Below are 25,705 nucleotides of genomic sequence, written 5' to 3' on the forward strand. Positions count from 1 at the left end.
ACAGATTGTTTACTTTCTCATTATCATAGTCTCTGAAGGTTGGGTTCTGAAGCATAGTTCCTAGTCATCATTTCTTCTCTTTATACTCTACATCTCATTCATATTTTCATTTTAACTATTTTTTGGGCACTTACTTTGTATTTCCTGCTGTTTCTAAGCAATATTGGGGATTCAGGAGTGCTCTGCATTTCCATGCTTTTAAATACAGTATACTTTCCATTGTCTTTTAAATTTCTTGACTTCTGTCCCAAATAGGTTCCCACTTCCATTTGACTTTCTTAGAGACAACTCAGATTCAGCATGAGTCTAGTAATGCAGAAGTGGGAACAGACTTAAGGATTTAGTCTTATATCCTTATAAAAGAGACTAGTGATAAATAGTAATCATGGAGGTGAGATCTTACATGCAATTATGAAATTCTTTTGATTTTTGAATTTTGAAATTTTGAATTTGAAACTTTTGAGATAGTGAAGGCTTCTTTGTCAATTTTAATTTGAGTTCTGTGTTGTAAATGACATGTGCTCATGTGTAGTAAACCATTTGTGTCTCCTTCAGTATTTTCTTGATATATTGTGGCTAAGTATGGTGTCAGCACTATAATGGTAAATTTTCACTGGGAAGTAAAAGTAGTTTTTGTTGATTTCATAATCACAAATAGAAGAAATCAGTCACTGCTTGTTGATGTGGGAAGCATGCTCATGCTGATGTTACTAAACACCCTTTCCCTGTAGCTAATGAAAGACCTTAGTAATGGCTAGATTTGGGATATAGGAGTATATTTTAATTCTAACTGAAAAAAATTTGGAAGAAGTAATCTGTACCCATTAAACAGTAGTCCCTCATTCCCCTCTCAGCACTGGTATCTCTACTATAATTTATCTGTATGAATATACCTATTCTAGTTACTTTATTTTTTAAAACTTTATTTATTTTGAGAGAGAGAAAGAATGTGAGAAGAGGGACAGAGAGAGAGAATCCCAAACAGGCTCTGTGCTGCCAGAGCAGAGCCTGATGTGGGGCTCCAACCCACAAACTGTGAGTTCATGACCTGAATTGAAGTCTCCTGACTTAACCAACTGCTTAACCAACTGAGCCACACAGGCACCCCCTAAGTACTTTATATAAGTAGAATCATAACATTGGTCTTTCATGTCTTGCTTATTTCACTTAATGTTATGTTTTCAAGGTTCATGTATGTTGTAGCATGTACCAGAATTTCACTTGTTTTTAAGGTTCTGTTATATCCCATTGTTTAGTTCCACCAGATTTTATTTATCATTCATTTGTGGAGAGGTATTTAGGTTGTTTCTACCTTTTCACTGTTGTGAGTAATGCTGCCGTGGACTTTAGTGTATAAGTATCTTTTTCAGTATTTGCTTCAGATTTTTTGGGTGTATACCTAGAAGTGGGATTGCTGAATCATATTAGTAATTCTGTGTTTAACTCTTTGAGAAACTACCAAACTGTTTTCCATAGTCTCCATACCATTGTACATTCCTACCAACAATGCAAAGGGGTTCTAATTTCTTTGCTGCCAGCATTTGTTATTTTCTGTTATTTTTTTTTTAAGTAATAGCCATTCTAATATATATGAAGTAGTACCATATGGTTTTCACTTGTGTTTTTCTAAAGATGTAATGTTGAACATGTTTTCATGTGTTTTTTGGCCATTTGTGTATCTTTGGAGAAATCTCTATCAAGTGTTTTACTCATTTAAAAAAATTAAAAAAGATTTTTTTAAATGTTTGTTTATTTTTGAGAGAAAGACAGAGCCAAAGTTGGGGAGGGGTAGAGGAAGAGGGAGACACAGAATCTGAAACAGGCTCCAGGCTCCAAGCTGTCAGCACAGAGCCTGACGTGGGGCTTGAACCTATGAACTGTGAGATCACGACCCAAGCCAAAGTCAGACACTGAACTGACTGAGCCACCCAGGCGCCCCTAAAAAAAAAAATTGTTTAATGTTTATTTATTTTTGAAGGAGAGAGAGACAGAGTGTAGTGGGGGAGGGGCAGAGAGGGAGAGAGAGACAGAGACACAGAATCTGATGCAGGCTCCAGGCTCTGAGCTGTTAGCACAGAACCTGACATGGGGGCTTGAACCCATAAGCCATGAAATCATGACCCTGAGCCAAAGTCGGGCACTTAACCAACTGAGCCACCCAGGCACCCCAAAGTGTTTTACTTATTTTTTAATTGGGTTGCTTGTTTTTGTTGTTGTTGTTCAGTTGTAGGAGTTCTTTATATATTCTGGCTATTGATCCCTTATCAAATATATGATTTACAAATATTTTCTCCTATTCTGTGGATTACCTTTTCACTGTCTTGATAGGGTCGTTTGCACAGAAGTTTAAAACTTTGATGAAGTCCGTTTTATCTGCTTTTTCTTTTGTTGCCTGTGCTTTTAATTTCATCTGTCGCCTTTTAAAGTTTATTTATTTTGAGAGAGTGTGCACCCATGCACACAAGCAAATGAGGGTGGGGCAGAGAGAGAGGGAAAGAGAGAGAATCTCAAGTAGGCTTAGAACTGTCATCATGGAGCCTGACGGAGGGCTTGAACTCATAAGCCTTGAGATCATGACCTGAGCTGAAATTAGTAGTTGGTAGCTTAACTGACTGAGCCACCCAGGCACCCCTGTCCCTTTTTAAAATTTATGTTTGCTTAGTGTACATATGACATTATAACCACATTTAAAAATATTTCAAAAGGAAAAAGTTACCCTAATATTTTAAGTGATGTAAAAACTTCTCTTTTCCCCATTCTTGCTCTGTGAATGTTTTTACATAATTAAATGCATACTGTATATTTTCTTTGTACTCATTTACAGATTTTTTCCATGATTAATGAAAATATAATGTGTAACAATGAGATAGCAAATATAAATATTACATAATATAGCAAAATATTAACATTTTTAATGAGTGATAATAGGTTTGCTTAATTTATTTTTATTTTTATTTATTTATGTTTAAATATTTAGTTAGTTTTGGGAGAGTGCAAGCGGGGGAGGCTCAGAGAGAGGGGGCACAGAGGATCTAAAGTGGGCTGTGCACTGACAGGCTGACAGCAGTGAGCCTAGTGTGGGGCTCGAATTCATGAACTTTGAGATCATGACCTGAGCTAAAGTTGGACACTCAAATCGACTGAGCCACCCAGGTGCCCCAGGTTTGCTTAATTTATTTTTGCACATTTAGTTCCCTTTTTTTGTTGTTGTTTCTAACTAGGAGCTTATTTTTTAGTTAACTCTATTCCTAATATAGGAAAATATAACAGCCTTAGGGTCTAGCACAATTTTTTGGGCACCTGGGTGGCTCAGTCAGTTGAGCATCCTATTTCAGCTCAGGTCATGATCTCATGGGTTCGTGAGTTTGAGCTGGTGCAGAGGCTGCTTCAGATTCTGTTTCCCTCTCTGTCTGTCCCTCCCCCGCTCAATCTCTCTCAAAAATAAAATAAACATTAAAAAAAAGAATCTAGCACTTTTTACCATAAGTTTATACCATAATACTTACAGGTTCAGTATTACTTTAGCTTTCTTAAGAATATTTGGCATCCCGAGGTGCCTGAGTGTCTCAGTTGGCTAAGCGTCCAACTCTTGATTTTCGCTTAGGTTATAATCTCACAGTTTGTGGGATCAGGCCCCATGTCGGGCACTGTGCTGACAGCGTGGAGCCAGATTGGGATTCTCTCCCTCCTCTCTGCCCTTCCCCTCACTCATGCACACACGCTCTCTCTTAAAATAAACATTAAAAAAAAGCATTTGGCATCCTTGTCATGAGCTTCTCTTCATCTGCCAAAGGAAGATAATTACAAAGCATATTTAAAACAGTGTGGGTATGTTTTTAAAAACTTTTTTCCCCTTGTTAATTACTTGGTAAAAATAGTGCTTTGTTTTTGTCATCCTTCCTCCATCCCCATCATTTGTATGGAATATTTTCCCGTGTTCATGTCTGTTTTGTGTTATTTTTTTTTTTTGTAAATTGTCCATGTTTATTGAATTATGTTGTGTCTCACTGTGTCATGTATGACTTATTCTAGTTTGAATGCCATACTGTCTTTTTTTTAGACTATATTCTCCATCCAAGAATCTGGAAGCAAAGCATGAATATATTCTTCCATAGGCATCATAGAAACTAATAGTTGAACAATTCTGAAGGCATAGTAGGTGTATATCTCCAATGTTTTGCACGTTCTTTGGCAAAAACTTTCCAGTTGCGTGTAATGATTGTCATATATTTTAGAAGCTATTACTTGAATTTCAGTGGAATTTAGTGGTGGGTCTTTCTTTCAAATTTGGTTTAGTTATGAGATTTGTTGGAATGCAGAATTGGAAGCTCAGTAAATAGGTATTATAAGAATACTCCCCTCTGCCACATATTGAGTCAGATGCTGTGAGTCTGCCATGACCTAATTAGGTTAATTACACGAATGATATTTTACCTTCTTAACAGTTTGGTAAGAAGGAAAACGGCTACTATACCAATCTTAAATTCCAGCACATCCCACTCTTTTTTTTTTTTTAATTTTTTTTTTCAACGTTTTTTAATTTTATTTTTGGGACAGAGAGAGACAGAGTATGAACGGGGGAGGGGCAGAGAGAGAGGGAGACACAGAATCGGAAATAGGCTCCAGGCTCCGAGCCATCAGCCCAGAGCCTGACGCGGGGCTCGAACTCCCGGACCGCGAGATCGTGACCTGGCTGAAGTCGGACGCTTAACCGACTGCGCCACCCAGGCGCCCCCAGCACATCCCACTCTTAATGCAGGGGTGATAGTGAACTCATGATGCATTAATAATACCGAACTGTATGTTTTCTGAACCAGGGACTCTTTTTCATGCATCTTCGTCCTTGTTGAGGCTGTTTTCCCTAGTTGGAATAACTTCTCTCACCCTTGCTTGGTAGTAATAACTCCATTTTTGAGACTATTTGGATGGTCGTCTAGGATAGTGTTCCTACTTGGATATCATTTGTATCCTTGAAAATTTTGTGTTGATATTTTGTTTGCTTTTCTCTGTATTGGACTGAAACTTCTTGAGTGCAGAGAACATGTATTCATTTTGATGTCCTGCTGCATAGTACGGTATATGTCATGTAATATGTGTTCAGTGAATAAGAGTTTATTAAAACGGGCACCTGGGTGGCCCAGTTGGTTAAGCATCTGACTCTTGATTTTGGCTCAGGTCATGATCATCATGGTGGTGAGATTGAACCCCATGTTGGACTCTGGGCTGTGCATTGAGCCTGCCTAAGATTTTCTCTCTCCCTCTCCATCTCCCTCTGCTCCTCCCCTGCTTGAGTGCTCTCTCTCTCTCCAAAAAAACAAAAAACAAAAAAAAAACAAAATTATTAAAATAAACTGATGGAATTAAATTATATCATGGAGGGTCTAGAAGGAATTGTTTAATACTTTAGATGGGCTAACACTGAATGAGAACTAAGTACCTATATTTTATCTAATCTGGTTGTAGTTTATTCTCAGAGCAAAAATAATTGTATTATTTTCCAGGTAGTGTAATGTACTGGACTAGACTAGGCAAGAGATTTAATGCTTGGGAATAGAAAGAAACTGACAGTAGATCTCCAGGGTGTTATCTGTAGAGGAAAACTGTCTCCTGCATGTTCCCACTCATGCTCCCTAAATATTGTCATTCTCTTCCTGCCCCCCTCCCCATTATCTATGCAATATCTGCCAAATCTGTGGTTCTATTTAGTAGAAGTAGAAAGGAAAAATAAATAATGGTAGGAATCTGGTGGTAGTGATATTATAGTTTTGAGGTGCTCTAGAGGGGGTGAAGTTCTTACTCTTTGTATTTCCCAGTACCAATCCCAGAACATCAAATTGAGAAGTAAGCGTAAATCTTCTTCTTAGGGGTACACAATAAGGCATGAATACCTTGGATGGTGCCAAACCATCTGGAGATCCAGGAAATCTCCCTTATAGCACTTTTTCTCCTTCCCCACTCCCCACCCCCACTGGGTGATAGAGGTAACCGTGATTCTCTGAAACCTTAAGGTAGATACAGCTCAACAAATAATACGTAACTTCCATGTGTAATGTGATATGAAGATATGTAAGGCATAGTACTTACCCTCAAAGGGCTTACCACTAGGGGGCGTGGGAGTTTGGGTCAATGAAACATGCGCATATTATAAAACATGTGCTCTAAGTCTGATGACCGAATGCTGTGGGAATGAGTTCTCAATAAGAAATGATGAGTATCACAATCAGGGATGGTTTCCTTGAAGAGGCAAGGGATGGGTTGTTGAAGTTGATGGGTTACAGGTAAAGTAAATAGGCTAAGGTAGGAAGCAATGATCTATGTTTTGAGAACCATAAATTTCATTAAGCTGTAATCTAAGGTCCTAGTAGGGTTGAATGGGAGATAAATTCTAGGCAATATTAAGGGAGGCTGTAAATGATAAATAGGGGAGTTCACATAGAAGTAGGTATAAAGAAGCTATGGGGGTTTCAGAACTGATTTAGGAAGATGAATTTTTAGGACAGTCATCAGATTGTAAGATACTACAGCTGACCTGGAAACCAGTATAAGTAGCACTAGAAAGGTAATGAGGACCTGAAGTAGATTGTAGGCAGTGGAATTGAAAGAATGTAAGACACAGATTGAATATAAGTATCTTGGCAACTAATTAGGTGTAGGATACAGAAAGTTGGAAAGTATGTTAGATCATGGAGTAATGGTGATAAGGAACAGAATTAAGAAGTCGTTTTGGGTAAGGTGATGAGTTATGGATATATTGAGCTGGCATAATATGCAAGATGAGATGCTATGTCAACTAAAATATGGATTTTGCAGAGATGTAAGGTAAGCTGTAAATAGATTTTAAAATTCTGTGCTTGAAATTGATAGCTGAGGAAGGAATAAAGTTTCTTTCTGGGGAGTGAAAGTACGATAAGAAGAGAAGTAGTTTGAAGACAGGTTTTGGGAAAATCTCCACGTATAAAGTAATTGGTATCATGAGGGAAACTAAAGACATAGCAAAGTTGGAAGGATTAATCATTGCATAATAGGGACCTGCTAGGGAGGTTACTTTATTCTGTGTAAGAATCTGTCTTTGTAGGATTATTATACAGAACATACATTGTAATGTTTTTCTGTAAACCTATGATAATTTCCTCTTTTCTAAAAGTTTTTTTCTTTTTTCTTAATCTCATTTAAGTAGGAACATTAAATAGCTGGGTTGAAGTGTTATTTATGCCTTTAGTACATAAATTATATAACCGTAATCTAGTCAGTACTTAAATATACTTATAGCAAAGGTCAGTCACAGGCATTTACTTATCAGACATTGCTGCTTAGGAACTGCAAAACAACCTCTGTTAAAGTACTATTCACTGTTTCTTTTATAGGAAATAAGATATTGTAGCTTCTTTGTAATTAATAGGTTTCTCTGTTAAAGGTAAAGTAGAAATTCTGATACCAATTTTTATTGAACATTTTATGGGGAAAAATTCTCAACTTTAGTAAATATGCTGGTGAAGTGATCACAAAAATCTCAAACTTAGAATATCAGTTCTTGTTATACTAGATTCTTATAAAACCTTAATGAATGTCCTTGGGTTGACTTATTCATAGTAGATGTGCAGCAACCTCGACCCTTTACAACTTCATTTTGGACTTAGAAATAATAATAAAAAATCTTTGAGCCCCAAATAACTGTTTTAGTAAGCATGCAAATGTATAATACATTTCAGAAAGTTTAATTAAAAAAATTGTTTTGGAATGTTTATGCCTTACAAATATTCCTTAGAGTTGACTAGGGTGGAACACTTAAGTTTCTCTTCCTTTTTATTAATGCATGTGTTACAGTTAAAAAAAAAAAAAAAGTAATACCTCTGAGGCGCATGGGTGGCTCAGTCAGTTAAGTGTCCAGCTCTTGATTTCAGCTCAGGTCATGATCTCACAGTTCACGGGTTCGAGCCCCAAATCAGCGTCCATGCTGACCACGTGGGGCCTGCTTGGGATTCTCTCTCTCTCTCTCTCTCTCTCTCTCTCTCTCTCTCTCTCTCTCTCTCTGTCTCTCTCTCCATCTGCCCTTCCCTTGCTTGTTCTCTCTCTTAGAATAAATACATAAACTTTAAAAAGTAATAGCTTTATTTTTTTCTGACACATAAAATTAATACTTGCCTGAAGTAATCTTTATGAAAAGACCCAAATAAATTATATTCCCAACATTCAGAGAAAACTTATGTTGGTATTTTGGGGCTTATTTTTTTCTGACTCTTTTCTTATGCTCATTTTTACATACAGGCACCTACAGAATCAGGATGATTGTGTTAAAATTGCTTCATAACTGGCTCTTTTGCACTTATTTTGTAGATATATTTCCGTCTCAGTAATACATAGCAATACTGTTCTCATTACTGAGCTATAAAGATAGTGGAATTTATATAAGCTTAGATCAGAATCGTGAAACCCTTGGAATAGAGGTATGTTTTTAGGGTAAATTATGACCTGATAAGCCAGAGAATAGTGTTTTATAGTGTCAGACTCAGGTGTATCAGAATAGTGTTAGTTGATCATGCTGAAGTGTTTCCAGAATTGCTGTGTTGAAGGATTGGAGGGGTAGCTATATATTTGAAAATGTATGTTCTTTAACATTCAAATTGAGTGGTGGAGGATCTGATAGAGAAGATGATGAGGATGGCCTCTCTCCCAAATATGGGGAGAATTAGGTAATAGGTTGGGGGTAGAATTAATGGCTAAGCCAAAATTAGAGGTGTCTGAATAAGTTCTGATTCCAGTATTATAATCCCATGATTTAGAGGCCAAGACAGAATAAGCTTTTTACAAATTAAGAATGAAAAATATATACAGTTATTTTTATAGGGAGTTGTTTATATGTAGGGTGTTTATCCTATGAAAACATTACTCATGTCTTCATTGTTAACCTGTTTTGGTTATCAGTGCAAAGTAATAATGTTGTAAAAGTTTCCTGATATTTTTATTTGAAGATTAATAAGGGAGTAGAGTTTTTTTTACACATTTACTTAAGACTTGTCATAAAATGGTTTACCTGATTAAAAAGATACGTATAATACAAGTAATCTGTGGGAATTACTTTTTTTTCTGAATCAGCTGTGTATACTATGTTAATTCATTATTTTCTTGGTTAAAAATCGACCTAGGTGTTTGACATAATTGATAATTGTTTTCAACATGCCTTTTCCTCATACTATCATATTATGTTTATTTCACTGTACTTCTTAGTTTTTATTAACCTTGTTTAATTCACATTAGTAATTTATTTATATGTCTTCTCCCATAATAGATCCCTCAGAGTAGATACAATGTTTTAAAATTCCTTAGCTCTGAGAGCAGTGTCTTATATATATGATAGTTATGTTACATTGAATGATAGGTCAACATTTTTTTTTTTTTTTGTAACAGTGGCCATACAGTTCTCCTTCATTGTAGTGTTCATTTTCAGCATTTACTTCTATGTGTCATTTTTTGTTATTTTTGTTTCATAGAGTTTATGTAAACCAGATTTTTGTCTCTTCTAATGAAAATAGTTACTAAGCTGTCTGTGAATTTTGTACAAGAATGAGTATTATAGGTTAATGAGTTATTTCTAGTTAATTGAATGCAATCTTATTCTGTGGGACCAAGATCGGAAAAAAGTATTTATCTCCCTAGTCTACATGTGTTCTGGGGCTGTTATCTTAATGCTTACAGGACTGTATTTGCATTCTTTTTTCATAATTACATATGAACTGACATAGTAATTCTTAGGCTTAAGTGAAGATCAAACCCTTTTAAATAGAAAGAAAGAAATCTGACTGCCTGTATTGACTTGATTTATTTTGAAAAATAAATGTAATTTTTATGCTAATGTTATTTAGTGTTCAAACGTAAACTTAGATATAAGCCACTTAAAATTACAGCTATCTTGTAACAAGACATATTTATTAGTAACATATTTATTACTATAAATATGTAATAAATTTATAAACAAAACAAAATACTAAATTAATAAAATTTAAGTCAGGAGCACTAATGTCATGGGTAATATTTTGCCAAAACTTAATAGTCCTTGAAATTTGAATATGTGGTGGGTTTATAGATTCTTTTTTCTAACTTTTTTTTTAATGTTTATTTATTTTGGGAGAGTGAGGGAGAGAAAGAATCCCAAGCAGGCTCTACACTGTCAGCGCAGAGCCCAGTGGGGGCTCAATCCTATGAACGACAAAATTATGACGAGCCAAAATTAAGAGTCAGACCCTCAATAGACTGAGCCACTCAGGTGTCTCCGTTTACAGATTATTTTGAGCAGTATTACAGAGTGTACGATGGACTTCTCGGGGGTTCCTTGGAATGACTCAAGTCTCCTGGTTATTTAAGCCATTGCAAACCCTTTAAAAAACTTTAATTGCTTGTACAGCACAATGTAGTGTACACTTGGTCATCATTTGATGCGAATGCTTTATTTATATATTGTTTGCCTCTTTTATCTCATTAATTTGCTTTGCAATTAAAGTAGCATGACTTTGGCCTGACACAGTTGAGCCCCAAAGCAGAGCTGAATTTGCTTTGTGTCTTAGTTTTTCAGTAATTCCAGAGGATTTATATTATGTAATGTTAATATGTGAATTTTAAAATTTTGTAAATACATTATTGTGGAAATTTAAAGTACAAAAAATTATTAAAGACATTTGCTGATTTCTGGGGAATATCTGTGAACTTTCATTTGGGATACCGTGATTTAGTCTCTCTCATAGTTATTCTTAAATAGATGCTATGTGACACCTTAAAAATCCTATAATCTGTGGCTCTTTATTGAATAATCTGCTTAGGTGTAGTATGAAAAATTTTGGCAAATGTCAGAATAGAGGAATTGGAGTTTTGTTACCTTCAACTGTAGGGTATCTGTTAAAATTTTAAAAATAAATTTAATTTCTGGTATAATTTATAAGCATAATTCTAATTTTATATAAGTTTGATGACAGTATAATTTTTGTATCTTTTAAAACTTTGTTGTTTTTAATTTTAATTTCAATACAGTTAACTAACATACAGTGTTAGTTTTAGGTGTATGGTACAGTGATTCAGCAATTCTATACATTGTCAGTGCTCATCATGAGAATACTCTTTAATCCTCATCACATATTTCACCCATCCCCTACCCACCTCCCTTTGGCAACAGGAGAGTTCTCTATAGTTAAGAGTCTGTTTCAATTTTTACATCTTTTGTTGGCATTGACATTTGTGAAATTTGAAACAGATATGCCTGTGTTGAAAGTAGCTGACAACAGAGAATGATTTTGTGTTTGTTTTTAAGACTATTTTTTAGAGCAGTTTTAGGTCCACAGCAAAATTGAGAGGAAGGTATAGAGATTTCAACATCCCCCACGATATTGGTATATTTGTTACAATTGATGAACCTATCTTGACACATAATCACCCGAAGACCACAGTTTCACTTTAGAGTTCAGTCGTGGTGTTTTGCATTCTGTGGGTTTTGACAAATGTGTAATGACATGTATCCCTTATGGTATCATACAGAGTATTTTCACTGCCCTAAAAATCCCCTGTGTTCCACCTATTCATCCCTTCTCTGACCAACCCCTGGCAAACCACTGTTGTTTTTACTGCCTTCATGGTCAGAGTCTTACCTTTTTCAGAATGTCTTATTGTTGGAATCATACAACATGTAGCCTTTTCAGATTCATCTTTTTTCATTTAGTAATAAGCATTTAAGGTTACTCCATGTCTTTTCAGTGCTTGCTAACTCATTTCTTTTTAGTGTGGTATGATGTACCACATCTTGATTGCTTCTAAGTTTGGCAATTATGAATAAAACTACTATAAACATTTCTGTATGGGTTTTTGTGTACACATAAGTTTCCATCTCCTTTGGGTAAATACCAAGAAGCTGGATTACTAGATCATCTGGTTAGAGTATGTTTAGTTTTGTAGGAAACCAACAACCTGTCTTCCAAAGTGGCTGTACCATTTTGCATTCCCACCAGCAGTGAATGAGAATTCCTGTTGTTCCACAGCCTCGTCAGTATTTGGTGTTATCAGTGTCCTGTACTTCAGACATTCTGATAGGTGTAATGGTATCTTGTTGTTGTTTTAATTTACATTTCCCTGATGGCATATGATGTGGAGCATCTTTTCATGGGCTTATTGCCATCTGTGTGTCTTCTATGATGAGGTGTGTGTGAAGGTCTTTGGTCCCTATTTTAATTGATTTTTTTTCCCTATTGTTGACTTTGAAGAGTGGTTTTCATTTTGAGTAACAGTCCTTTATCAGTTGTGTCTTCTGTAGATATTTTCTTCCAGTCTGTGGTTTGTCTTCTCATTTGTCTTGACATTGTCTTGTGTAGAGCAGAAGTTTTTAATTTCAGTGAAATCGAATTTATCCGTTATTTATTTCATGGATCTTGCCTTTGATTTTGTATTTAAGAGTCATTGACATACCCAAGGTCACCCGGATTTTCTCCTGTGTTATCTTCCAGGAGTTGCATAGTTTTGCAGTTTACTTTTAGGTCTATCATCCATTTTGAGTTAATTTTTATGAGAAGTATAAGCTGTGTGTGTGTGTGTGTGTGTGTGTGTGTGTGTGTGTGTGTGTGTGTGTGTTTTATTTAAATGTCCAGTTGTTTCAGACCATTTGTTGAAAAGACCGTCTTCCCTCCATTGTATTGCCTTTGTTCCTTTGTTAAAGATAGTTAACTGTTTTTATGTGGTTCTATTTCTAGTCTGTTTTGTTCCATGGAACTTTTTTGTCCATTTTTAACCAGTACCATACTTGATTAGTATATCTGTCTTGATTACTATAGCTGTAGAGTGAATCTTGAAGTTGAGTAGTGTTAGTCTTCCCACTTTGTTGTTCTCCTTCAATACTGTATTGGCTATTCTGTGTCTTTTGCCTTTACATTTTAGAATCAGTTTGTTGATATACACAAAATAATATGCTGGTATTTTGGTTGGGGTTGCATTGACTCTATATTTCAGATTGGGAAGAATGGGCATCTTGACAGTATTGAGTCTTCCTATCCATTTATTCAGTTCTTTGATTTTGTTTGTTGGAGTTTTGCCATGTTCCTTATATAGATCTCAGACATATTCTGTTAGATATGTACTTGAGTATTTTATATTTTTGGTTATTAATGTAAGTGATATTGTTTTTAATATCAAATTCCACTTGTTCATTGCTACTATATTCATTGCTGGAAAGCTGTTGATGACTTTTTTATGTTAACCTTGTATCCTGCAACCTTGATGTAATCTTTTTATTAAGTTCCAAGAATTTTTTTGGTCAATTCTTTGGGATTTCTATATAGGTGATCATGTCATCTATGCCCTTTCCTTCTAAAGGGTTTCAGGAATAACTTTTTTCTTTTAATACATTAGAAACCATTTAGTTTTATTAAATATATAAAGTTCATACTTGGTCTAAATAAAGCACTTAAATAAAGCACACCACTGTGTGCTCCTTGGTGAAAAAATAGATTACAAACAATCAAGAAACATTTTTGGGGATGCCTGGGTGGCCCAATCAGTTAAGTGTCCGACTTCCGTGCAGGTCATGATCTCACGGTTAGTGGGTTTGAGCCCCACTTTGGGCTCTGACAGCTCAGAGCCTGGAGCCTGCTTCGGATTTTCTCTCTCTCTCTCTGCCCCTCCCCCACTCACAGTCTCTCTCAAAAATAAATAAATGTTAAAAAAATAAAAGCATTTTTGTTCTCCTGATACAATCATCTGAGAGTTGTGCGTTCTTTGGTTTTCAAGACTGAGGCCAATTATTTAGTAAACATGAATGTACAATAAATGTATGCCCTTGTAGAAAAGTAAGCTATACTTTTCTCTGATGTATGTGAATATTCTTTCATTTCAATCACATCAGCTGATATTCCTGACTTCGATATATTCATGACTTCACTATTATGAGGATACATCAGGATTTTAAAGGACTCCCAACTTTTTTTCCTTAAAGAGCAATTGGTATAGCAATTTATTTATAAAATTCACAGTGTTCCTTTGCCTTACTTTAATGTAGAAGAATGATGCCCTAAATACATACTTCATGTTGGTTTACATCAATGTTATATCAGCCACAAAAAGCATCTCTCATATATTTTACATTACAGGGTCTTCAGTCTTCTGTGGAAAAGTAGATATACACAAAGCCTACCTAATATAAAAGGGTCTCATATCTTTGATGATCAATCAGCTACATGATTTCATATATTCACTAGGAACAAAGGCAGAGCATGAAATGATAATATTTGCTCTTCAAAAAATCTCAAATACTATCCAATATAAAAAGGTACATTGAAAATATTTGTTTGTCCAGATATCCATCCCCTTGATCCTTTGAGGCATACTATCAAATAAGTTTTCTAAGTGTTTTAATTTTGAATTATTCTCTAGAGTTAATACTCTGATTTAGAGTAATTTCTGAAAAGTGTTAATGACTTGCTGCTTTTACTGTGAATTCAAGAAAAGTTGTTGATTGTTGTCATTGTGTTGAGCTTTTTATTTGTTAGGATGGAATAGTGTCTTTCAGGCTCCTTACGTGTATAATCAGAATCTAGAAGTCTGTATGGTGGGTTTTTTTTTAAGTATTTATCTTCTACCAGATTTGGTTTCAACTCTGTTGTTAATTCAAGTATTGATAAGAGTGAGATTACTGTGCTCTCTTCAGCAGCACATATACTAAATTTGGAACGATACAAAGAATATTAGCGTGGCCCCTGCGCAAGGATGACATGCAAATTCATGAAGCGTTCCATATTTTTTTTCACTCATATGAGGACTTTAAGAGACAAAACAGATGAACATAAGGGAAGGGAAACAAAAATAATATAAAAACAGGGAGGGAGACAAAACAGAAGAGACTCATAAATATGGAGAACAAACTGAGGGTTGCTAGAGGGGTTGTGGGGGGGGGATGGGCTAAATGGGTAAGGGGCACTAAGGAATCTACTCCTGAAATCATTGTTGCACTATATGCTAACTAATTTAGATGTAAATTTTAAAAAATAAAAAATAAAATTAAAAAAAGAGATTACTAAGGATTAAGATAGAAAAGAGAAAAAAAAGCTAATATAGTTATCTTTAACTCTTTGCAAGATAAACTGAGTATAATTTGATTATTTTGTTGACTGCTCCTTCTTCAAAAGAATTTTGCTCTCCCTGGAAAAACATATCTAGGGTTGTTAATTTTGACTCCTGTACTGTGTAGGAAAGAGAGGAGAGTGGAATGTAGTGAACTTTGAGTAGCTAATGAGCACTCAAAGAGATAATGACAGCATATCATGATTTGTAGTTTTAGAAAGTGGTTTTACATTCATTATCTTATTTGGTATTCACATTACTTAGAATGGTTGATATAGAGGTTTATCTCTTTTGTTTTCTAATTGAGGAAATTGAGAAACTGTTAATCTTGTCCAAGTTGATACCTTGTAAAGTAAATAGTAGAGATGACATGAAAATAAAAGGTTTCTTGTTCAGAGGCTCATGTACTTTCTACTGAACTACAGTCTCTTTTCTTTTTTTATGTTAAAAATTTTTTTAACGTTTATTTATTTTTTGAGAGATAGAGAGAGACAGAGTGTGAGTGAGTGAGGGGCAGAGAGAGGGAGTCACAGATTCTGAAGCAGGCTCCATGCTCCAAGTTGTCAGCACAGAGCCTAGCGTGGCGCTGGAACTCATGAACCGTGAGATCATGAGCTGAGCTGAAGTCGGACACTTTAACGTACTGAGCCACCCAGGCACCCTAAACCGAAGTTTTCTATAGAAGATGGTGTCTAGCATTTAGCAACATAGCATATGTATTTTTACCATTGTTTTGCCTTGTGACCTTGGAAATAATGATTTAACCACTTTTTACTGTGTACTCTGTTCTTCAACCAGAGTTTGATACTTGGCAATTTATGTCCCATAGAGTTATAGCACTTAAAGTGATTGAGAAGAAAGATTTAATTATTTTAATTTTAATTTTTCATTATTTGCCGCAATTATTACCTATTTTTATTTACAGTGTCATTTTACTTATCATTATAAATGTTTTATCATTATTATTACTTTAATGAGACATTACATTTTACCCACATTTCACATTTAGAATGGAAGGAAAGAACAAATTCAGAAAACTAGAGAAATGGATGCTAGAATTTATACATTCACATCAGTGCTACTTTTCCAGACAGTGATCTTGAGAAGCTATGTACTTGCTGCCATTGCTCAAAATATCCAGTGGATCGGGGGCGCCTGGGGGCTCTGTCAGTTGAGCTTCTGTCTTTGGCTCAGGTCATGATTTCATGGTTCATGAGTTCGAGTCCTGAGTCAGGCTCTGTGCTGACAGCTGGAAGTCTGCTTCAGATTCTGTGTCTCCCTCTCTCTCTGCCCCTTCCTTGCTCATGCTCTGTCTCTCTCAAAAATAAACAAACATTAAAAAATTTTTTTTAAAAATCCAGTGGATCTCATTTTTAAAATAATGGCTATAAGATTTTATGCATCTATACAAAGATGTATCTATTCAACATGAAAATATTAACTCAGCCAACAGTTGTTGGGTTTACATGATACTGATAATTAACATTCAGAACATTTTTAACTAGTGTATGTAGATTCAGAAACAATGGATTTTATGAGCATTTTTGTAGAGTAGATTGATAGAATGAGTTATCTTTAAATTGATGATTGTTTTTTTTCCCCCTTTAGTCAGCAGATAAGCAGCGAGCTCTAGAAGAAACCAAAGCCTACACCACCCAGTCCTTAGCAAGTGTTGCGTATCTGATAAATACCTTGGCCAACAATGTCCTGCAGATGCTGGATATCCAAGCATCCCAGCTACGAAGGATGGAATCTTCAATCAATCATATTTCACAAGTGAGACCACACTGCTTTTCTATTTTGCCTCTGAGGAACACTATAAACACAAGCAATCTGTATAATGCTGGCAGGCTTTATCATGTGAGTTAACTCACATGTATGATTTGCAAAATACAAATTCAGTATCAGGTTGTTTTTGATTCTTTTTGTGGAGCGATTCTTTATGAATTTGACAGGGAAAAGCAGATTTTAATACTTTTATTAAAATTCAGTAGTCATGTTAAAATAATCATCTTTGAGTGAAAATTTCTCTGGTTTCTTCCAACTTGTACTGAATTCCACATTTCTTTATCTTCAAAAAAAAATATTAATGTGATAGCCTAATCACTTCTTTACATTTTTTTTTCTGTTGGTAGGACTTTTGTTTAATCAGGATGGTACCGTATCTCAATAAAGAAAATATTAATTTAAGTGAACTTATAAAATTATCTTTATATAAAACTTAAAAAAGTTTAATGTTATACTTTTTTCCATTGTAAAAGCAATTCCCTTAATATATAGAAAAATAAAAAAAATGGAAAAACAAACCCTTTCACCACTGTTTAAACTTTTTACTTTCAATACTTTATTCCAATACATTTTTCCTATAAATAGTTTTAAAAACGTAGCTGTGATTATATTATGTATAGAATTTTGGATTTTGTTCTTTTAACTTACTATGACAACAGATATCTTCCCATGATGTTACAAGCTCTTCATAAACATTTTCAATGGCTGTATAATATTGCATGTGTATGTCACAGCTTTCGTAACCATTTCTGTATTTGGGGGCCATTTAAATAATACTGCAATGAAAAGCCAATTTGTAATTGCAAAATGAATTTTAAAAAACATTAAAAAGATAAAGGTTTTGATCTGCCTGCTTCTCTTTGATGAGATCTTTGGAGCTTTTCTAGTTTAGCTGTCTTGTTACTGAGTAGCAGAGTTCAGGATGCTTCTGAAATTGACTAATCCAACAAATTTTCAAAGTCTGAAGCTTAATTTGTGTAATTAAATAAAATAGAGTCCAGATAATCAAACCAGATATGAGAAGACTCACTTATATTTGCTATTTGAAAGTTCACCAAACTGATTTAGAGGGACTTCTTGTTATTTAATACTATTTGATCTTAAAAATGTATTTGCCACTGTAAGGTTTTCTTTACATCCCATATGAAATTCTGTAGACATTGTATAATTTACTGCTTGCTATATTGCTGTATCTCTTAAAGTAAAAAACAAACCCTCCCCAAACCCCCCAAGAATTGGTGAGTTTTAACGAGAAGTAAATTTTATTTGGAAGTGACCCCTTAGAAGAAATAATAATAATGAAATAGATGAACTTGGTTTTCTGTAAAAGGAGGGATATTGACAAATTACTAATCTGATAGAGAATTTTGGGGTTTACAATTAAGAGTTTTAGAATTTCTGCATATTTGAAGTCTTAACAAAGGACCAAAAAAGACTATGAGAAGAAAAGTTCAAATGCAGAAGAGACATTAATAGAGTTTCGAAAAAGGATGAACAATTTGTTATTAGTTTGTGAAAGTAGAAGAGATTGTGAAGATAGATGATGACAATAAGCAAATAATAATGAAAGATAATCATCTGTTTTTTAAAAGTAATCTCTATACCCAACGTGGGGCTCAAACTTATGCTTCTGAGATCAAGAGTCAGATGCTCTACTGACTGAACCAACCAGCTGATAATCAGCTGTTTTTTGATTAGAATTCTGTGCTACTTTGGTAGAGAAGGGTAGCAGTTTTTTTTTTTTTAATTTTTCGAACATTTTTATTTTTTGAGAGAGAGAGAAAATGAGATGGAGAGGGGCAGAGCGAGAGGGAGACACAGAATCTGAAGCAGGCTCCAGGCTCTGAGCTGTCAGCACAGAGCCTAATGTGGGGCTCGAACCCATGAACGGTGAGATCATGACCTGAGCTGAAGTCAGCCGCCCAACTGACTGAGCCACCCAGGCACCTGAGAAGGGTAGCAGTCTTGAGGAAGGTGAATAAGTCTACTCTAAGTTGTAATTATATGTATGAATTCAGTTAATGAGAACATTTTATTTTTGAGTGTCACATAAATCTACATATAATTAATAGTCTAATTAGTACTGTCTTTTAAAGCCATTTTAATGGAGTAAGTGAAAAATGGGAGAGATGAATGGATAGAGATTAGTAGGTCAGAAATAACAGGGGCCAGGGGCACCTTGGTGGCTCAGTCGGTTAAGCATCAGACTTTGGCTTAGGTCATGATCTCATGGTTCATGAGTTCGAGCCCACTTCGGGCTCTCTGGTATTAGCACAGAGCCTAGAGCCTGCTTTGGATCCTGTCTGCGCCCGCCTCCCCCACTGGTTCTGTCTGTCTTTCTGTCTCACTTTCTCTCAAATATATGTAAACTTAAAAAAAAAAAAGGGGGGGGGAAATAACAGGGGCCTGAGTCAGAGCTGTCAAGAATATGTTGACTCTTCTTCATTTGAAGTTGAACAATCCCTGGAAGGGTGAGGGATCTGCAGTTGTATAATACCTGTTAAGTCTATACAAAAGAATATGCTGGGTGAGAGGTTGAATAGGAGAAATGGGCTGATGGAGGTTATAGCTAAGAAATAAGTAAATTTTAAAAATTATATATTTTTTAGTATTTGCCTTAAGGGTTGAAATAATTTTCAGTTATACTTAATGCACAGGTAGAGTCCTTTGTTTTAAAAGTCAATTGAGGGCACCTCTGTGGCTCGGTTGGTTGAGTGTCCAACTTTTGATTTCACCTCAGGTCATGATCTTGCAGTTTGTGAGTTTGAGCCCTGAAGCAGGCTCTGTACTGTCAGTGCACAGCCTGCTTTGGATTCTCTGTCTCCTGGTTTCTCTTCCTCTCTCTCTCTCACCCTCTCTCTCTCTCAAAAATAAATAAATAAACATTAAAAAAGAAAAGTCAGTTGAACATCAGAGTTATTTGATACTCTTTAGACTGAAAGATTATAGTATGAGAAAACATTTTCTGTTTACAAAGCAAATACTTAGTAAATACTCTAAATACAAGGATTGGCAAACCTTTTCTGTAAAGGACCAGCTAGTCAATATTTTAGGCTTTGTGGGCCACATGTGTAGTATCAGTTTCGTGTTATTCTCTGTGTGTGTGTGTATTTAAACCACTATTTAAAAATGTAAAAAGCTATTCTAACTTGTAGGTCATATAAAAGCAGTCTGCAGGCCAGATTTAGCATGTAGGCTGTAGTTTTTGCAAGCCCTTGTTCTTAAATACTGTTATTTTCTAATGTTTGGTAATTATATTTAGTATTATTATTATTATTATGCTTTATTAAGAATATTACTATGTTTTTAGAGGGAGCCAGAACGTTCTTATGATATCTTGAGATTAGATTTTCCTTTCCTTTCCTTTCCTTTCCCTTTCCCTTTCCCTTTCCCTTTCCCTTTCCCTTTCCCTTTCCCTTTCCCTTTCCCTTTCCCTTTCCCTTTCCCTTTCCCTTTCCCTTTCCCTTTCCCTTTCCCTTTCCCTTTCCCTTTTCTTTTCTTTTCTTTTTTCTTTTCTCTTCTCTTTCTTTCTTTCTTTTTTTTTTTTTTTGGCAATTTGAGCAAAAGTATTAGGTTTAGAGAATTTGGAGAGAAGATTGGATTGAAGAAGGAAAGAAATGGAGGTTCAGTCAGGTCAAAGACCAGATCACATATTTATTGGAATGCTAGTAGGTATTAAGAGTTGTTTTGTAGGAATTATCTGGTAGAGTGGTTCAGGACTAGGAGATACTAGATCTCTGATGTATTTGATTTCTTTCCTCATCAGTATCTTTTTTCTGTGTCATGGGTAGGAACCTTATCACTTTTCAGCCGCCTAGTGCTCTACCTCTTTTCTCCATATGTTTGGGAGTGGGGAGGGTCAGGGATCTAAGTTTTACTTTGATTCTTCTGCTGACTTGTGTGACATTTGACTTGAACTTCAGTTTTCTCATCTGTAAAATGATAAGACTGATTAGATGATATCTGAGCTATTTTCCATTTGGAATTCTTTATTCTTTTGAGGTTCCTACAAATGAACTTGATTTATATTTGCTTTTTTTCTTTCTATTCTGCTGGCTCTGCTATTCACCTCAGTCTGTGCCCCGCTGACCTCAACCCTCCATCACTCTGATATAACTGAACTATTGCCTAAATTATTCTGAATTAGAATCTGAAGATGGGAATTCCATTGACTTAGCCAACTGAATGGCAGAGGTTTTAAAAAACAAAATAGAATTGATTACGAATATTTAGTATCAGACTTTTTTGTACTAAACATAGTATGAAGTAGTGCACTAATTTACACCACACTCACCATATCCATAAGAAGTATTAGGATAGGTTCTTGATGTAGATTACCTTAGGTAGTTTAAGGGTGGCAATTTAATTTTTATTTTTTATTTATTTTTTAAAGATTTTATTTTTAGGGCATCTGGGTGGCTCAGTCAGTTGAGCGTCTGACTTCAGCTCAGGTCATTATCTCACAGTTCATGAGTTTGAGCCCACATTGGCTTGCTATCGTCAGCCTGTCAACACAGAGCCCACTTTAGATCCTCTGCCCCCTCTCTCTGCCCCTCCCCCACTTGTGCTCTCTCAGAAATAAATATTTTTAAAAAAATTTTTTTGTAAGTAATCTCTACACCCATTGTGGGGCTCAAACTCACAACCCTGAGGTCAAGAGTCACATGTTCCACTGACTCAGCCAGCCAGGTGCCCCAAGGATGGCAATTAAAAAAATTTTTTTAAACATTTATTTTTGAGGGACAGAGAGAGGCAGAGTATGAGTGGGGGAGGAGCAGAGAGAGAGGGAGACACAGAATCTGAAGCAGACTCCAGGCTCTGAACTGTCAGCACAGAGCCCGATGTTGGGCTCGAACCCACAAACTATGAGATCATGATCTGAGCCGAAGTCGGATGCTTAGCCGACTAAGCCACTCAGGCGCCTCCCAAGGGTGGCAGTTTTAAAGAAATCCTATCTCTAGCTTTGTTGCTGTTATCTTATTTCTTTGGAAGCATATTATTTAAAAAGCTAACAAATTTTTAATTTTAAAACTGAGAGTAGGAGTTAAATTAACATTAAATATTTTTCAAAAATATATAGTTATCAGAACAAACATTTAATTTTACTGAATTACTTGTATAAACATACATAGCTACTTTTAAGTCAGTATAGCATTATGTGTAAGGATGAATGCTATTACTGTGTCCTTGACTTTGTGTCCATTTCTGGTTAGTTAAAAAAAAAGGTTTATGAGAACATTATTCAAACTAAAATTCTTTTTTTTAAAATATATTTTTTAAGTTTACTTATTTCTTTTTGAGAGAGACAGAGACAGTGTGAGCAGGGGAGGGGCAGAGAGAGAGGGGGAGAGAGAGAATCTCAAGCAGGCTTCTCACTGCCAGCACAGAGCCTCACATGGGGCCAAACTCACAAACCGTGAGATGACCTGAGTGGAAACCAAGAGTTGGATGCTTAATGGACTGAGCCACCCAGGTCCCCCAAACTAAAATTCTTATAAGCTTATAAACTAAAAATTTTCCAAGCCAGGCCTGTCGCTTTTCTCAACCTAAAGAGTCAATACTGTCTACATTCAGTTCATCATGGCTTAAAGTGTATTTATTTTGAGACAGAGTGTGTGGTGTGAGTGCGAGGTGGGGGAGGGGCAGAGTGAGAGAGGCTACGAATCCCAAGCAGACCACACGCTGTCAATGCAGAGCCGGACTTGGGATTCTATCCCACGAACCATGAGGTCATGACCTGAGCCGAAATCAAGAGGTGGACACTTAACCGACTCAGCCACGCAAGTGCCCCCTCATTATGGCTTAGAAGGAGATCAGGGGGTTCAAAGGCAACATAAAGAACTTAAAGAGTAGTGTTCTTCCCACTCTAAGAGCTGACTAGAATTTATTTGGCCAGGTGTTGAAGTAGTTAACAGAGAGTAAAGGAAATAGGAAGGAATGATTATTAAATGCTATGAGAAGGGAAGTAATTCTTCTCAAGGGCTAGATACTAAAAGGCGTGGAAGTTCTAACCCCTGAGGAACTTACCATGTAAGGTAATTTTTAAAAATTTATTTATTTATTTTGAGAGAAAGAGAGAGAGTGTGCATGTGTGAGCAGGGGAGGGGCAGAGAGAGAGAGGGAGAGAGAGAATCCCACGCAGGCTCTGTGCTGTCAGCACACAGCCCAACTGGGAGTTTGAACTCACGAACTGTGAGATCATGACCTGAGTTGAAATCAAGAGCTGGACATTTAACCAATTGAGCCACCCAGGAGTCCCAGGTAATTTTTTGTTTAAAAAACTTTGTAGCCTTGGGGTGTCTGTGTGCTCTGTCAGTTAAGCGTCCGACTCAATCTCAGCTCAGGCCTTGATCTCAGGGTTGTGAGTTCAGGTCCCACACTGGGCTCCGTGCTGGGCATGAAGCCTACTTAAGAACAAACTTTATAGCCTTGTTTAAAAATTCGATTTTAAATTAAGGAGATCCTTTGAAAGGTTATCAATATGTAATTATTCATAGAAGATAGGGTTTATACAGTTTTTAAATTCTTACGTATATTTTATATCGTTTTATAAAAAATGAATAAGTGAAAATTGCCATTTAGTAATAGCTAATTTGTTTTATGAAAGATGAATAATTTAAAGCCTATTTGTCATTTAAATAATTAAATGCTTATTTGAAACATTAACTTATAATTAAAAAATTGAGACATATTTGAAAACACCCAACTTAGTTGAGTTATTCCACCGTAACTATTTGCAGATGTTTTCTCACACTGATGATCAGCTGAAGTAGTACTGTCCAGTACAGTCACCTTTTGATTATCTGTGTTATTGGGCCACAACAATGCATGGGTAATCCTAAAACAAAGTACTTTATATAGTACCTGCCTGATATCTGTTGTAGCCTGAGCATGTGTTTGGATCCATGAAGGAGATGTAGGAGTGGGTCTCAGGCTTGCAAGGGAGTTGGGAGCCATTATGGTTATCTGAGGGTGATAAGAGGTATCCTAGAGAGCTTGGGTTTGGCACTACTTGGCTAAAGTGTCATGGGGGAAGCCCACAGCATGTGAGACCAGACTTGGCAATAGCCATGAGAAGGATAGAGAAACAAATTAATAAGGATCTGTTAATAGGAATAGACCACACAGTTGCAGTGACATTATTTGGTGTATTTTTTGGTTAACAGGTAACAAACAATAGTAGTATTTATTAAAAGTAACTTGCATTAGTTTTGGTCATCTTTGCTAAACACATTTTTTACTTGCCACAGGTAAGTGGTATTATTGAGACCTCTACTAAATAAGACTAAATTTATTATCATGTAACCAACAACTCTAGAAGTGACAGGATAAATTTGAAATACTTTTTTTTCTATTAAAATTCTTCCTAAATATCAATGTTGAACTTGTACTTCCAAAATTTAACTTTAACACATTTTAGTTTTGTAATTTCAAAGAATATGAAAAGGCAAGGCAATGATGATTACTGAAGGCTATGAATTTGATTTAGGAAAAACAGAGTAGCCATATTTTTAATAAAAAAATATAAGAGCTTTAAAAAAATTATTTTAAAACTAATAATTGGCTGTGAGTTGATGAATGTTGAAGCTGGATTTTAGGTATATAGAGGAGTGTTCATTCTGTTACTCCATCTAATTTGAATGTGATTTTCCCCAAGAGAAACCTTTGAAAAATTTGAAGTAGGTGATTGCTGAAAATTTCAGAATGTTATAGACCAAACTTTCTTCTCCTTCCTTATGGAGTAGATTTATTGTTCTCTGTTATTATTCAGATTCTAAATAAAATCATAGCTATCTATTTTCTGAAGATAATTTGATTCACAAGAACTCCTACAGTTCAACCTAGTGTGGTAGTAGGATGGGAAGAATACAACTTATGCTCTTTGATTTTCTTAACCATATATTACTTTTATTACTGTATATGTTTTTAAAAAGTTAAAGACACCAAATATCTATACTTATCCAGTTGCTAGAGACATTAATCTTAAGTCAACTCTTGTAACAAGTCTGGAAACAATTGATATTTGAGAGTGCATAATGTAAGGATAAGTGAATTAGTCTCTCCTCTAGATCATTGGTTCTCAATCCGGGTAGTTTTACCCCTGCAGAGACATTTGGCACTGCAGACATTTTTGGTTGTCACAACTTGGGGTGCTCTTGGTATCTTCTGGGATGCTTCTTCACATTGTACAATACTCAGGACAGCTTCCCACAACAAAGAATGATCTGGCCCCAAATCTCAATAGTGTCTCTGTTGAGAAGCCCTGCTCTAGTTTTTCCCAGATGTAGGTATTCTTTTAAAATAGACAACTAGAATATTATATAGTGAAACTAAATTCTTTTGATTTCCCATGTATATATCCTGTTAAGAATTATGTTTTAGAGCATGCATTCAGTTTTTACTGGTAATTAATACAAGAAGCAACATTTTTCTCTTCAGAATTCCTTCAACCAAATCCTTTTAGAGTTTAGTCCTGGGAAAATTGTCCCTTCCTCATGAAGGGATATATTACCTTGTAATTCATTGTACTTTGCCTTCTCTCCTAGGAAGATGTAAGAGCCCAATTTTATGTCCTTTTATAGCAACTAGCCCTTATTTAGGCTCGTAGGTCTGAGATCTTTTTCTTTGCTGTACTGGTTTTTGTTTTATCCTTAGCATAAAGGCTTGTGGGTTTGGGCTGTGTGTTTGTGTGTATATAAAGAGAACATAGAGGTAATATGTAAATGCCCCAGTCACCAGGTATGATCAAATGTTTTGAGTGCTTTTTTAAAAAAAAAAAGCCTCAATTTTTTCAAACAATTAAAAAAATGTGCTTACTATAAAATGTAACTAT

At 35.6% G+C, this 25,705-nt stretch overlaps 1 protein-coding gene and 1 non-coding gene across 51 annotated transcripts in view; both read left to right on the forward strand.

Moving 5' to 3' along the window:
* ABI2 (abl interactor 2) overlaps positions 1-25,705 on the forward strand; it is a 121,079-nt gene that overhangs the window by 40,465 nt on the left and 54,909 nt on the right. For all 50 annotated transcript variants that reach the window (XM_053215640.1, XM_053215614.1, XM_053215612.1 and 47 more), the window contains exon 2: positions 16,693-16,860. In XM_053215640.1, the coding sequence (XP_053071615.1) occupies positions 16,693-16,860 (168 nt within the window). The remainder of the gene's footprint in view (positions 1-16,692; positions 16,861-25,705) is intronic.
* On the forward strand, positions 14,659-14,765 carry LOC113598418 (U6 spliceosomal RNA). Its single transcript, XR_003419069.1, has one exon. It is a non-coding gene; the product is annotated as a U6 spliceosomal RNA (small nuclear RNA).

This window comes from Acinonyx jubatus, chromosome C1 (genome assembly GCF_027475565.1).
Source record: "Acinonyx jubatus isolate Ajub_Pintada_27869175 chromosome C1, VMU_Ajub_asm_v1.0, whole genome shotgun sequence".
Classification (NCBI taxonomy): Eukaryota; Metazoa; Chordata; class Mammalia; order Carnivora; family Felidae; genus Acinonyx; species Acinonyx jubatus.